The sequence below is a fragment of the Prosopis cineraria genome, unplaced genomic scaffold (assembly GCF_029017545.1).
Source record: "Prosopis cineraria cultivar Desert tree isolate PC_DT_omini unplaced genomic scaffold, ASM2901754v1 PC6, whole genome shotgun sequence".
NCBI lineage: Eukaryota > Viridiplantae > Streptophyta > Magnoliopsida > Fabales > Fabaceae > Prosopis > Prosopis cineraria.
This window is the reverse complement of record NW_026555337.1, coordinates 11,411,562-11,427,108: the sequence shown is the minus strand read 5'-3', so window position 1 is coordinate 11,427,108 and position 15,547 is coordinate 11,411,562. Positions and strand designations below refer to the sequence as shown.

At 32.4% G+C, this 15,547-nt stretch overlaps 2 protein-coding genes across 2 annotated transcripts; both read right to left on the bottom strand.

Moving 5' to 3' along the window:
* Positions 1–855: 855 nt before the first annotated feature.
* Positions 856–3,515, bottom strand: LOC129313875 (F-box protein At1g80960-like). The gene is made up of 3 exons (XM_054957273.1): positions 2,571–3,515; positions 2,270–2,413; positions 856–1,230 (listed from the first exon to the last, which is right to left on the bottom strand). Exons 1-3 carry the CDS (start codon positions 3,513–3,515, stop codon positions 856–858), a joined length of 1,464 nt encoding a protein of 487 aa, XP_054813248.1.
* Positions 3,516–13,687: 10,172 nt separating this feature from the next.
* Positions 13,688–15,301, bottom strand: LOC129314553 (glucan endo-1,3-beta-D-glucosidase-like). Its single transcript, XM_054958031.1, has 4 exons — positions 15,123–15,301; positions 14,549–14,583; positions 13,984–14,218; positions 13,688–13,867 (listed from the first exon to the last, which is right to left on the bottom strand). Exons 1-4 carry the CDS (start codon positions 15,172–15,174, stop codon positions 13,842–13,844), a joined length of 348 nt encoding a protein of 115 aa, XP_054814006.1. The 5' UTR covers positions 15,175–15,301; the 3' UTR covers positions 13,688–13,841.
* Between the last annotated feature and the right edge of the window lie 246 nt (positions 15,302–15,547).

Here is a 15,547-nt window from a genome sequence, read left to right as displayed (position 1 = left end):
TTTTCTTTTAGCTAATCTTCCTATATAATATAAGCATCTTAGCAGTTGTAATTTTTTCCCATTTTACCCATTGTATTTATTAACTTGGATTCTTGTAGGAATTTATTACCTTCTTGTCACTCATATCATTGATAATTGGGACTAAGAGTAAACAGAAAAAATAATATAAATTTCATGAAAAAAAGGATTTTATTGGTACATGGGTTATTGTTAAAAATTACTTATATTTTGGACCAGAGGAATTAATTAGTTTAGTTAGTTAATTATCATGTAAAAAAAATTGTGTTGATTTTCTTAAAATACCCCACCTTTTTAATTTACATTGAAAAGTACCAATAATCAATAGGAGTAGTTTGGGAAAAATATAATATATATTGAAGACAGAGAAAATCAACGTCTTATATTCAAGACCAAAATAAACTTCTCAGCTAGTTCCTGCATTTAGGATTGAATGAAGTACACAAGTAGTTAACATCAATGCTAAGTATATGGGCGCAAATAAAATATGAGAAACTACACTGAATTATTCACATGAACAAGTTATCTGAATACAAGCACACGAGGAACAGCAAGAGTTTTAGAACAACAAAAATAAAATCAAATTCAAGAAACAACGAAAACTATAACAACCACCAGCAACATATGCATGGTTTATAATTTAATTATTCGCTCGCACTTATTATTGAGATTTGCAGTACTAGCAGTATAGAACCAAAGTACTGATCTCCTTATTCCTGCATGTTTACACAAAAAAGGAAGTAACCAGGTATAGATTCCATATGTCATCTATATTGTCTCTCCAAAAGCAGCATATATTTATATATATATATCTATTTTTGTGAAAGTAGGTCCAGTTCACTTCTTGATGATGAAGCAATTTCTGGACTTGTTCTTGTAAAGTTCACTGAGCTCAATAAGAGGACTTTTGGTTCTTGCAATCTTGACCATGATGGAGAGATTAGCCGAAGCTTTGTGATCTTCCAGAGGCACCAGAAATTTTACCTCTTTCTTGGAGCTCTTACAGACGATAGTAATCTTCTGCAAATAGGAAGCTCTGGTTATGAGGTGCTTCACAAAATCCGCTTCAAGTTGGCTGCCTGTAAATCCAACGATGGACACAAACTTGAGGGTTTGATGAACACAATGGCACACATCATCACTTCTCTCCCAAAGCATAGGATATTTCATATCAGCATCAGGGACAGGGTTGAACTTTGAACCTCTGCAGACCTGTGGATATATCGTGAAAATTAATAACAAAGAATTAAAGTACGGTGTTGTCTTCTTATCCAATTTTGAGAGGATGAGAGGGATGTGGCAAAAATTAGTTAATCGGTGAAAACATGATAATAAAATTGGGGAGCAAATCCTGTAAAGTTGAGGTAAATTCAGTGAGGTTTTTATTTTTTTAATATTTTTCTCATTTTATTATTTTTTGTAAAATATAAAATCTTCTCTCTTTCGAAAAAAGATAAATTTCATGAAATTCACATCTTCTAAACTTAATAAAGATCAAATGGGTGACAAATTGTGCATAACAAGGATCAAATGGGTGAAAATTTTGGGAGAACGATCAAGCAATGAACGCCCTTTAAGGTTCATTGTAAATTTGCAATTGAGTTTTAAGAATTATTAATACAGATTCTTAAAAGTCTCTTTAAATTTGATTGCAAATTTTGAAATCTACAATAATGATCTTCAAGTGCTGGCCCTTCTTCATACAATTCTCACCCATATATATATGCATTGTAGTACTCCTCATGCACAATTTTCCCTAAATGAATATCATATATCATACATTCTATTCATTCAAAAGAAAGATCATATAGATTAACTTAGTTAATGAAGGGAAGGTGACAGATTTTTACGGAAATAAACTCCATAACCTTTAAAATTTGATAATAAAGCCTCTTAAAGTATTTAATTTAATTTTATGCATATAACCTTTTGGTCATTAATTAAACTATTTATGCATGTTTATCCTAAAGTTTAGGATGAATGATACCTAAAGTATAAAAAACTTTTTAATTTATACTATCTCTAAGCCTATTTATATCGGATATCCCAAGGGACTCTAGGCCTATTTATAAGAAACAACTTATGTAGGTCCAAAGGTAATATATAATATAAAATTATATCCTATACTAATGAATGGTAGGGTTATTTGAAGGTGGAAGAATTATCTGTATATAACTCAAAAAATTTAAGAAATTTTTATATGATTTAGCCAAAATAAAAATGGATAAATAAGGGTAACGATGTCACTTACCGGAGTAATAATTTTCAGAGTTTCCAAATTTAAACAGGATCTCAATATGAATGAAAGTATCTGGGTAGCTCTTTTGATTTTCAAATCCAAGTCAATGATCAAGGATGATAAATAAGCCCCAAAAATGTTGCTTGTTGGAGATCCCTAAGAAGTAATTGCAAAAGGAACAAAAAGCATAATTCATAATATCATTCCAACAAATATTTATGTATTTAAATAAAATATAAACCAATAGATCAACACAACCGCCAAAAGAATTTTCAAAACAAGTTACAGAAAAAGAGCTAAAAAGAGAGCTTACAGGAGGAAAAGCCAAAGTCTCCAGAATCTCATGAGTTCTCAGAAGAACAGAATTATTTCCTCTGCGAATAACAAGTCCTTCGTGCGATTTTGGTTTATTGTGAGATTGAAAAACCCTAAGCTGAGGAGCAATAATCACGAAACTCAAACGGCGACAAGCCAAAGAAGAAAGATCTAGAACCTCCAGGCTTGAAGCACAAACAAATATCTGGTCCACACATAAAGCCCTAAGCTCCAAGAACTTGAGCTTGACATGAAGAATCTTCATGTTCTTGAGTTTAGAACACCCCAAGAGGCTAAGACTTTCCAGGTTGCGACACCTCCTAAGAATCGCATCAAGAGTCTTATCTTCCACGTAGACCATTTTAAGTTTCAAGGTTCTCAGCTTAACACAGCCCCCAAAAGGGAATGAAGATTCGAGGTAGTAATTCACAACCTCAAGTGAAGACAAAGAGGAAAAGATCCCATAAGGCTCTAACCCTAGAAAACGTTGAACCTTTTCACCATTTAAGGGAATACATTCAAGGCTTAGTTCATCGATGTTTTTTTGTCTCTCAAATAAAACAGAAAGGTTAATCTGAATATCCTTCTGTGGGAAGTGTGTGAGCTTGCAGCTTTTGAGACAACCTCGGTGTTGATGTAAGAGCAAGAAGATGATTATGTTGTACCTGCGAATCCCTTGATAATTAGGAAGCTTGAGGATGTAATCTAATTGAGCAGATGGTGATGAAATCTCTAGCTGGGTTAAGGGTTTGATCATGTGCTTCACGTGCAGATCAAAATGAAAGATTTTTTTCCACAGTGATTTCCATCTCTTTGAAAGGATGGTGCTTCTCACAGCCTCATCGATCGGAAGAAGAGAGAGAATTGTCAATAGGATATCATCAGGAAGACCACTGATAAAGTCTAAATCGTTGAACTGGGCCTTCTTCTTTGATCCAAACATTATTCTCTCTCTTCTCTTCACTGTGAATGATAGGGTTGGAGAGAGAATTTATAGAGAGAAGAGATAGGTGAGGGCTTGATCAGTTTTAGTTCGTGAGTGAGAAAAATGGCATAGAATATATTCTATTTTTGAGTTCTCCTTGTTTGTTTGAACTTCAATGCTTTCTATTATTGCTTATTAATTATATTTAGAGCTTCTATTTTTTTTTTAATTAACCTAGCTAGCCGGTTCGTAATTGTATTGCGTATATGTTTATATATCTTGTCATTAAACACTGTAATCATTTGGTTCATAATGGATGAATCGAAATAAATATGAATTTAAATCATAATGTAACATTAATTGCTTTATGTTGAGATTTGGTGCAGTGTCTTTAGTGGTGTTCTGTCTAGTTGATACTGATTTTTATTTAACGTTGGCTAGATTCATATTGATTAATGAATAAATTATGAATTTTTTAGAGTGCTATGATTTCTTTTTTTATGACTTTCTAGCTTTCTATTTCTCTTTTCCGAAATAATAGAAACTAGGTTAAATAAAACCTATAATTTTCGCAATAAGAACACATGTCTATGGCCGTGTGTGACACTAGGCAAATGAGGTGGTTGCCTTAGGACTCAAAAAATGTTCACTTATATCTTATATAATTGGTTATTATTTTTCCCATTAAGTATTACTATTAACGATATATTTTCAATTTAGAATTTATTACGTGCTTATATCCTATATATTTAACCAATCATAAAGAAAAGTAAAATGAAGATAAATAGATAAATAATATTTCCTCTCATCCCTGTTATAAGGCAATTTTTACAAAAATTAAAAAATAATAGTTAACTCATTTAATGTTTAAAATAAAAAAAATTAACTTTACTCTATTAAAAATAGCAAGAGAGAGATATATACAATATTATATGATGAGTCATAAAATCAAATTTACAATAGGGATACAATTGAAAAATTGTAATAAATGACCTTCCATGTGTTTTATATTAGGGACCAAAGAATTTTTTTAAAAAGTTTTCTATAATAAGGATTGAAAAGTGGAAGGAATAATATCTCTTAAATAATTTTGTCTTCAGATAGCCCTGCAAACATCCCATGTAGTCTATGTTATTAATTAGTTGTTACCAACAAAACAAGAAAACACACATATTATAGATATTTAACAATGATGTTGAGGAAATAAGATTCACGTTCGATAATATTAAGTTGTTTCATTAACGTATCGTTGAATTATTTATTTTGCATTATAAGAATGTTGTAGGATACAATAAAAATCTTGTGAATTAATGCCTCCGATTCTTAGTACAGGGGCCTATTAACAACTTTATATGGATGAAAAATTTTAGGTAAATAGTTATAATAATAATAAATTTTAAAATTTAACGTCAATGAAATTTATTCTGTATTTAGTTTTTTCCCTAATTTTTTTGTAATAATTTAGCCTAGAAACATTTTCCTGTGCATTATGTTTCTTAACTTTGTCTTAATATATAAAAAAGAAAAAGAAATTTATTCAATGGAGGATGTAGAAATTACTCAAATTAAAGTGTATCGATTTAAGTTCAGCGGTGACTAATTATTGTCAACGTACCAAAACTTTGACATCGACATGTCGACGTGGCTCAAAATTTCAATGGCACCTTTTCCATGTAGAACTTTTCCACGTCACCACATAAAGTTAATTTTATAACTCATGTTGCCTTTGTTGAATTTTTTTTTATTAATAAGTATTCTAAATCCTAAACTCGAATGGCATTCTAAGTCTTAAAATCTCAAAATTGAGCAAAAATTTTCTTTAACTTATAAATTTTAGGTAAATTACTCCTTCCATTAAGTTACATATAATCATCATTACTTTTAACTTTGTAGAGCCCAATCAAATGCTACTATGGCACTAATCTTCTCTTGATACATGGCATGTTAGTTAAGCTATATAACGGTCAATGTTGTATGGAGAAATAATGGGGATAATTTGCTCAAAATTTATAAGTTGAGATGAGATTTTACTTATCTTAAGTGCTTAAAATTCAAGATGTTATTCAAGTAATAGTTTAAGATCCAAGATACTCATTAACCTTTTTTTTTACCTAAGTTATCTTAATTTGTTGATTTAAAACTCTATATAATCAAACACACACACATATATATATAATTGTTAAATAAAATTATAAATGAATACATATTTTAAGTTAGATAATTATAAAATTAATCATTTATGATATATATAACTTCACTCACATTTCACCTTATCCTAACCACCACGTTATCTTCAACAAGGTTATTTATTTTTTTAATAATTTGTTAGATTGGATTATCATATGTTCTACAATCTACAAATATGATTAACTTTGTTGTTGAATCACCAACTAAAATTAATATAAGTGGTAGTAAGAATTTTCATTACTCAAATAATTGTAAGGGTTTGAATTACAATTTTTGTGTATGTAATAATTTAGTTGAGAGACATATACTACTTGCCATCAGTACTTGGAGAAATATAATCCGTGCTATTATTAAAGCTTACTCCTTATATATAGAGGGGGAAAACTATTGTGGAATCTCCCAATTCTACCAAATACTCAAGTGAGCATTCCCATCACTATAGAGGCACAGCCCAATACATTTAGCCAATCATGAGGTAAGTGGGCTTTGTTCTTGGGGTGATGAAAGTGGACATATCATATAGCCCACGAGAGGCTCAAGACTTGGCCCAACATGATGTTTGGTGCACAATCCCGTTGGTGCTTGGCAAAGTGCTTGTGCTTGGTGGTCGATTCGATTCTGCTTGAACCCTAAGTGATACGAATATGGATATGAATAAAGGTCAGCGTTGAATCCCTTATCATCATATACCCCTGGTTCCTCGTACAAGATACTTTCTGTTGTTTTTAATAGGGAAAACTAATCTGTATTTCTTTTTTATAATTTTCCTCAATTTTAAATTGAATTCTATAATTTATCTTATTTTAATTGAACTCTTATAATTTGATCTATTATATACATATATAATTTAGCACTAGGAATATGGCTGCGAGTTGGCACACGAGCTAACCCATACGGGTTGATCATTTTATGAGTTAGATTGGGTTAGCCTGCAATTAAAAAAAGCAGTCTAAAAAATTCAACCCAACCCACATATGTGTTGGCTAGCGGGTTGGTGGGGCCAGCCAATAAAAATGCTGTTTAATTTAAAAAAAACCTTGATTTTTTGACTGTATTCCAAAAGTATTTGATATTGAAGAACAAGAAGAAAGTTGAAGAAGATTATCAAGTTAAAGCAACCTAAGAATAAAAGAACTACCAGCATAAAGTCATGAACAAAAAATTAGATTATTGAAGAAGGCAACACACGGATCTGAAAAATTAATAGAAAAAAAAATAGATCTAAAAATCGATTTGGTGAGAATGTGAGATGGCTCAACCATACCATAGGAACGCCGACACTTCAAACAACGCAATCAGAGCAACAGGCGCACAGTAGTCAGCACTCAACAGTGATGGCACGAGTCTAGATTTAGGATGCAAAGTCGTGTTTTGAGTTGATGTCGAGCTTGAACAGTTGAAGTTGAGCGCTTGAGGGTTGAGACAATTAAGTATGACGACATAGAGCTATGCAAGACTGAGTGAAGGAGAAGTTCTTGAGTGGTGGAAGAGATGAACGAGTGCACGACTGAAAAGTGAGAACTTAGAAGAGAAATCAAAGGGAGAATGGCTGAGGGCAAGTGAAATTGAAAGAGAGAGAAGGTGAGAGTAAAAGATTTTTGAAGTGTGGCAAGTCCATGCAAGTAAAAGTGAAATTGAAAGAGAGAGAAAGACTCGACGTGGATGACTCTGTCAATGGAGGCATTATCAGAGATGACAAAAGTAAATGGATTAAGGGATTCTCTAAGAATCTTGGTTATTACTCCACCATTACAGTCGAGCTCTATGTAATTTTAGAAGATCTCAAACTCTGCTGGAATGAGAAGCTCACTAAAATTAATGTCCATTCTGATTCCCTGGAAGCATTACCACACATTAACAACGGATGTTGTGACTCCCACCTCCTTTCCGAGATTTTCAAAAACATTAGAGATCTCTCTATGAGGATTGGACTGTTACTTTTGATCATATTTATAGGGAAGTAAACAACTGTGCTGACCTTCTAGCTCACAAGACTCCTTATGAAGATTTTGATATATTTATCTTTATCAACCCGCCTCCTGATTATATAAGCCCCATGGCTTTTGATATTACCTTTATCTTTAGTCTTTTTGTACAGTTTTATTGTGGCCTTGTATTAAAAAAAACAGAGAGAGAGAGAGAAGGAGAAAGTCATAAAGTAATAATAAAGATGGGAGGTGACGTGAACACGTGGGAGAAGGTGAGGAAAGAAAAGGTAGAGTAGAGTATTCGGTGTTTTTTTTTTTCTTTAATGGGGACTGGCCTGTTTAGCCCACTATTTTGGTGGGCTGGTCCAATATAACCCATTTTAAAAAACAAGCTCATTTTGCTGGCCCAGCTTGTTAATTGGTGGGTTAACGAGCTAACCCGTTGGGCTGAACTCATTTTTTTAGCTATATATATTCTCTCTGTTAAAAAATAAAAAGCATTTTTAATCTAATTTCACCATCAATAAAGTAATTACTTATTTTTAAACTAATCTTATTTTTTCATATTTATCCCTATTTATACTTTGAAAAAATATAAAGTCATCTATTCAATAGGGGCACTTTGGAAGAAAAAAAGGGCAATGATTACACCTCAAAAGACTAAAAATGCATTACATTTTTTAACATCTAATTCTTCAAAAAAGCTATATATTTTTTAACGGAGGGAGTATATATCCACTATTAAAATTTAAAATTAATAATAAATTATTAAATTTCACCCAAAAAAATTTTTGAAGTTTATAAAAAATTTAATTTAATAATTTTAACCAAAATTGAAAAAAAAAATTATTTAACACATTTTTTACATTTTTATTATTTTTTTATAAAAATAATAAATGTTATATATAAAAAAATTTAGAAGACAACCTAATTATATAAATTTTGAATTATAAAAATAATGAAATTAATTTTAAATTTATATATTCATTTAATAAAATTATAAAAGTTCTTAATTTTTTTAAAAAAAGAAAAATTTAAGGATTTTGACTTTCAAAATTTAATTGATTAAATTATAAGGATTCAAAGCCTGTTTGTTTTAACTTATTTTATAAAAAAATTACTTTTTTTAAATTCTATTTTGTAAGTTTTTATGATATCTATTTAAACTTTTAAAAATAATCCAAATTTAAAAAAATATATTTTTAATTATTTTAAGAAGTTACTTTGAGTAGCTTTTAAAAATAATCTAATGCACTAAACGGGGAGAGTATTTTATAGAGGCCAGATACGCGAATATATCATAAAATTTTAAAATAATATAATAATAAGTTATTTTTATAAAACAAAAATCAAAGAGGATATCATAAAATTTAAAAATAATGAACTAATAATCACTTTTTACTATTATAACCAAATATAAAATAATATTTACTTTTTATAAAATCTCTACAAAATAATTTTTTTTAAAATTAAATCAAAATAAATTGCAGGATCTAATTTAAAATTGAGTGAAATTGCAATGACTTACAAATATATTTTTTCTTTTTAATATAAAATATTTTATAAAACTTGATGAAGTATTAATGAGTTATTTTCAAAGATCCTTAGGTATCCAATTGGTTTATTTAGATGGCATGTTTGATTTTAATATTTTTAATTAAAAGACAATTTGGGATTTCAATAAAAAAATTTGAAAAAATCAATACCCTTCAATAATTTTAACTAACTTTATGAATTTACATAATTTGATTTAAAGTATCTTATAAATAGTACATGTGCTTTATTAAAAGGAAAAATTATATTCAGGTCCCACAAAAAGAAGTTTATTATTGAAATGTTTCATAAATTTTATAAAATACTCTCAAGTCCTAAATCCTACATATTGACAACTTGACTAAGGATATTAATAATTGAACAATAATCATTGACAACTTGCTTGTCATTTTCCTTTACAAGTTGTATATGGCTGTTGTCAATTGTCAATACCCTTACAGTGTGTTTGGTTTAAGCCTATTGCATCTATGCAATGGTAATGTTTTCCCCCATTACCATGCTGAGCCTGTATGGTTGGGCTTAAACATTGTAAAACACATTACACATGTAAGGACTTTTGCATCCTTTCATGGTAATGGTTATTCCTGAGGGGGGACCTGTGAATGATGATTGTGCACATGCAATATTTTATAAAATTACAATTTTATCTTTAATAACTTATGTGAAAAGACAAGACTTGCCCCAAGAAATTTTACTATCTCTTCCTAAAGCCCTAGCATGCCATATCTGTAGAATTGCCACCCACGAATTCACATACAGAGAGTGACAGTATCATCACCGGTGAGTTAAGTCTTATTTTAGTTTCCTTCAACTACTTCCCTTCATTCTCTTATGTATTATCTTCAATTTTTTGAAAGGACGAATTCTTGTTGAACTTGGCTATACTTCCTCCATCTTTGAAATCGATTTGCGTGAAAATTTTTTGAGTGGAATTTTACCTCCATCCATCTGAAATATGTGTGATAGGCTTATTCTCTCAAGCTCTATGGAAATTTGCTTTCCAATTCTATTCCACAAATAGCATTGTTGAATTGTACTTGCGATAGTTTGTGATTTCTTGATTTGGGCAAGAACAACATTTATGGCAATTTCCCAGACTTCATCACTCATTTTGGTGGGTTGAAATAGCTTGACTTAGGGAATGATATGTTTTTGAGTTCTCTTTGTTTTGTTGTTTGTTGCTATTTTTCTTTCTTACAGCAACCCATATTCCTTTTGTTGTTTGTTTGTTCTTGTTTCTTACGGCAACTTTTATATCATCAATTGCTACCTTCTACGGCAACCCATATTCAAGTCTCATGAATTGCACCTGATTATCTCATTGATCCTATTGTTTTTAATTATTTGCATCTTTTTTATTTGATGGTTTAATATCTAATAACCTCCAAACTTGTATTTTTAATAAAGTGTGTGCTTGTATTTTTAATTAGATCTTGAATTGCTACTCTAGCACCTCTTTCTTAGTATCTTATTTCTTTGTTTGTGAGCTAGTAAGAGTTATTTCTCAAAAAGTGACAATGCTTCACCTATATATTTAAATTTAAATAAATGATAGTAAATGAGAGCACCTTGTAATGGCATCTATCTGTTAGCAATATTTTTTCAAGATTTGATCTTAAGTGATCAGGAATCATTATTTATGACAATCCCATTTGTTATTTAGCTTCTATTTTATTCTCTTCAAGTTGTGGGTCTATGAGAGTGTGTAATTTTGCTATATGTATGTTATTTGTTTGATTTTAAATCCTATATGGGTAGTTAGCAGAATAAGACAATATGGACCAAGATAGTGAGCAAGGAGATCTCCATGTATTGTTTGGGTGGTTACTGATTTTTCATACTTTGCATGCATTATTTATGAACATGATGAGTACTGTAACTATTGTAAGTAATAGGATTATACAAGATCGTTCATACTCTCTTGATTTTAATACAAAGAGAAGGCATCTTAGGGAGTTGGTACATGGTAGTGACATGACTTGTTACAACCAAATTAGGATGTATAAATCTACATTTGATAAACTTTGTGGCATGCTAGATACAATAGGTGGCCTCAAACCAACTAGACAAATGTTAGTGGATGAACAAGTAGCTATGTTCTTACATATACTTGCTCATCATATTAAAAATAGAGTCATCCAATTTGAGTTTGAGAGGTCTAGGAAAACAATTAGCTGTTATTTTACCATAGTGCTAAAAGGCGTGATGTGCATCCAAGGAGAGCTTTTCAAAAAGCCAGAGCCAATTCTCGAAGATTCAAGGACTTGTACTACTACTTGGACATTCTACTTGATTTATTATACTACACTGTAATTACTCTTCAGCTGTAATTACTATCTTTCATCTCAGTCATTTTTTTACCATTTACATATAGTGGTCATAAAAAAGATGATTTAGTAAATTTCTCTTGATCATCACATCTACTTTCGGCTTTCACACGTACCATTTATTCCCTGCTTTATCTAAAGTCCTTATTGTAAACTTCCACCGAGCATCCTCTATCTACAGTGTCTACTTCCACTCCTCAATTTGACTTTCAATCTTGGTGAACTCAATTTACACTTGGCTGACGAATATAAAAAATGCATGAAAGGTGTCATTTTTTATGTGAAGTGCAATTCTGACTCCATAATGCACGTAGCAAAGGTTAGTTTGGATTGCGGTAAAAATGACACAGAATCCTCTAGAGATGGTTCCAAGAGCAGGCTAGGTTTATCTGTTTTAGTGACTCACGTGGCAGTTTACCTAACTCTCAAGCGTGTAGAATCACTTGTATCAACAGCAATATCCTTTCAAGCTCTACTTAAAAACCTATCTGGTTCAAAGAAAAAATTAAGTGAGAGCCATGGCCATACATCAAAATGTTCAGGAAAGGGAATTCAAGTGTTGAAAGTTAATTTTAAGTATTATTCAATTTATGTTTGTGGTGAGACAGGCTTAGAAAATACAAGTGTTTCAAATCCCAAGCAAGTTAATTATGGTTCATAGGGTGGTAGAGTCATAATCAGCATGTCAGCTGATGGTACCCCACGCAATGCACACAAAATGTCCACAATTGCAGGTGAATATCAGAAACTAGAGTTCTCTATTCCTCTAAGAATTGCAGAAAGATTTTCTCAACCTCACCAACCGAAAGAATTCTAGCTCTTAACTTTCCTTTCACAGTATTAGTTATCTCTGTTCCTAGTCTCACTACATGTTGAATTTTCTGCGGGTCCTTTCAGCATTGCTCATAAGTTTCCCTTTGAGAAGTAGCCATAGGTAAGAGAATTAAACAAACCGTAAGTATTTAGCTATAGAAATTTATAATTATTATATGCTTGAACAAGTTTCCGGCCGTAACTATAACAAACTTTAATTAATTATTAGCTTATTCAGCAAGAAATATCGATCAGAAGTTTGTTATATAAAGGACAATTAATGAACCAAAATCACACACAAATCAACAAGGTGAACCAATACGTAGCTGTTGTGAGCTTAATCAGTATATCATCCAAGCTTGCAATTTCACAAAGATTGATAATGGGTTATAAAGCGAAGAAGGATACAAGCTTTTAGTCCCTGATTCGTAGACTATTTTCAGTCAGTTTCTTCGCTGGAGACACCCAGATGAGTGATAAGGCAGTAGCATCGACAGCTATTAGACATGGACAAGGTTGAGAATGAAGATGAAGCATCTAGCTTGGTCACAAGAGGTTGGGGTCGAGGAGGAGTGAAGCACAGCCACTACGAGATGAGGTTTTTTTTAGCCATAAGAGTGAGGACCTTAACTCAAGGATTTGAAGCACAATGACAATGATGACAAAAGGAGGTCGAGGATCCAATAGTTGTGGACTCATGGAGGTGGACGATGGAGGAATTGGGTTCGATGGATGAGGACCAACTTGCTGAATGAACGACGACGATGAGGTGCGAAAGGAACGGCAATGGCGTGCTGGCCCTCAGTTGTCCTCACGAATTGGTAGCTTGGGCACATCTCTAGAAAAAGTTGAGAAGACTCATAGGCGTGTTCATTTGAGGTTAATTTGGTCTTTGTATATTTTTTTATTCTACAAAATGTTACGTTAATGTTCCATTCCCGCCTTCTTTAAAATTCATACCAAACATATTGATGGGTAAATATTATTGCATCGCATTGCATTACATTGGTAAAGAGATATTGAATTGAACCAAACGGGCTATTAGTCAAGTTGTCAACGCGCAAGATCTGAGACTTACAAATATTTTATGAAATTTATAAGATCTCTCGATAATAAATTTCTTTCTGCGACACTTGAATGTAATTTTTCCTTATTAAGATAGCTTTCCAAATTTGAGCCCATACAAAAGTGTAGCACCACTAACGGGTACGTAAAATTTAAACACCCTTATTAATTCATGGTTTTTTTTTTAATTCATTCATTTTCAAATTCTTTATTGTCACTATGCGAGCAATTGGCCTCATCACGCCAATGTGTCCCTTCTGGACGAAATCAGCAAACTTTCCGAGAAACTCAAAATTTCAATGAAAGACAATCAGGAAACTGCTAAACTTGATGGGATTGATTAACCAAGGGAAATTGAAATATGAACAGACACAGACCCTGGATACAACTCAAGTTGAATACATATATATCTATAACTACATATTGAACAACTAAACGATTAATCTTGCCCCCGTTTGTTATCCCATCTTCTATGCATAAATGCAGTTACCATAACCTGCAATTCCAACACAACAATTTAAAAAATTAAATTCCCATTCCACAAATATATTCATCAAGCTAATAGTCATTTAAACCCAAATCTGAGGACATGTGAAGGAGCAAATGACTCACTTGGATTAGTGATAACGATGAGGCCAGAGCCTCTGAAGTCACAATTCCAGTGGTTTCTTCCCTTGGACTGAAAGTAGAGGTTCATGGCTATGGAGGCATGGTTTATGAGATTATCAGGTGTGGAACAGGGACACCCTTTTTGCAGAATTCGGCAATCAACTTGAGAGCAAGCATAATTTATATTAGCTAGAAGAGTAGCTTGATCTGATGAAGGCTTTGCCACACACCAGCATCTCTGTTATTCCATCACATACACAATAAATGCAACAATCCTCAACTTCACTTATAACAGACTTTATGTTTTCTCAATAGAATCTAACTCTAATGGAATTATATTTACAATTGACTTAATCTGTTTAGCAGGTTCAGGTTTCATCTCATCATGGATTGAATCGGAAAAAGGACAGAGAAGAAGGGCCTTTGTTCAATGTGCATGTCTTGTCTCTACTCTCTCTCACTCTGTTCACTTGATCTTTCACAATTCGCATTACGAGATCCGAGACAAATCAAACTTAAAAATGTATCAATTTTTAGGCAATTTTGGATTTTAATTACAATTACTTACCTGACCATTGGCATTGACTGTCAACAGATTTCCTCCTGCAAATGTGAAAATAAAAATGAGAAACAAAAATCAGTTCATAGAAATGTACTCAGATAAGATGAATTCGCAGAAAGATTTAAGGACCACCGTAACTATCGAAAAAGCTAAAGGTCAGTTCTCTGTTTTTCCCCTGACTACACTCACACACACAACTTTTTATGGAAACAATGCTTTGATTCAGCTTTTACAACTAATTGCGATTTCTCATATAAACGCCGAATTTCAGGTAGGGATTTCAATTCTAGGATTATAATGTGTGTGAATTTATAAGATGCTTGCGTAGATCTGAAAACTAACACTAAATTAAAATCATTTTGAACAGTGAATCTTGTCGTCAACTGAAGCCAAAATAGTTTTTAGAAGATGGATGGAATCGCAAAACTGCAAGGTAAAAGGGGCAAAATTCTGGAGGGAAGTGGTCCAATTATTACGGGAAACACATCACAGACGCTCAATACACCAACTGATTTCGACGCCGACTACAGAAGAGTAAAGGTCCATGAAAAGCTAAGGGAATCAACGAAAAGAACCGAACCTGGAGTGAGAGATAAAAGCAGAAGGAAAAAGAGAACACACAGTTTAGCCATTGTTGCACAGAATCAACACCAAGTACTGATGCTGATAATGATGAAGATTTACTGATGCTGATAGTGATGAAGATATGATTAAAGAGGAGAATGATGAAGAGAGAGAAAGGGCTAATGACGAATTGAAGGGAAAAAGAGAGATAAGGAGGATTATAAAGGAACGGAAGAGGAGCTGATGGGGCCAACATAACGGCTACAATAAAAGCAAAAGAGAGACACAGAGACGTTAGAGGGGTATGGGATCTCGTGGAAGAAGAAGCAATAAACAAAACGTTACAGTGAAAAGATGGGGCTCGTGGGAGGAGGCGCGCACGTGATGTGACATGGCTATTAGTGACGGCGTCGTTTCCCTTCTCTCTTCCGTTCTCTTTTC

Bases quoted from the DNA above. Each gene is read 5' to 3' on its own strand.
- LOC129313875 (XM_054957273.1), bottom strand. From the start codon at position 3,515: ATGTTTGGATCAAAGAAGAAGGCCCAGTTCAACGATTTAGACTTTATC. The intron at 2,414-2,570 runs GTAAGCTCTCTT...ATTACTTCTTAG, and splicing joins AGACTTTGGCTTTTCCTCCT to GGATCTCCAACAAGCAACAT. The intron at 1,231-2,269 runs GTAAGTGACATC...ATATATCCACAG, and splicing joins CTCTGAAAATTATTACTCCG to GTCTGCAGAGGTTCAAAGTT.
- LOC129314553 (XM_054958031.1), bottom strand. From the start codon at position 15,174: ATGGCTAAACTGTGTGTTCTCTTTTTCCTTCTGCTTTTATCTCTCACT. The intron at 14,584-15,122 runs GTTCGGTTCTTT...TCACATTTGCAG, and splicing joins GCTTTTATCTCTCACTCCAG to GAGGAAATCTGTTGACAGTC. The intron at 13,868-13,983 runs GTGAGTCATTTG...TTGGAATTGCAG, and splicing joins CATCGTTATCACTAATCCAA to GTTATGGTAACTGCATTTAT.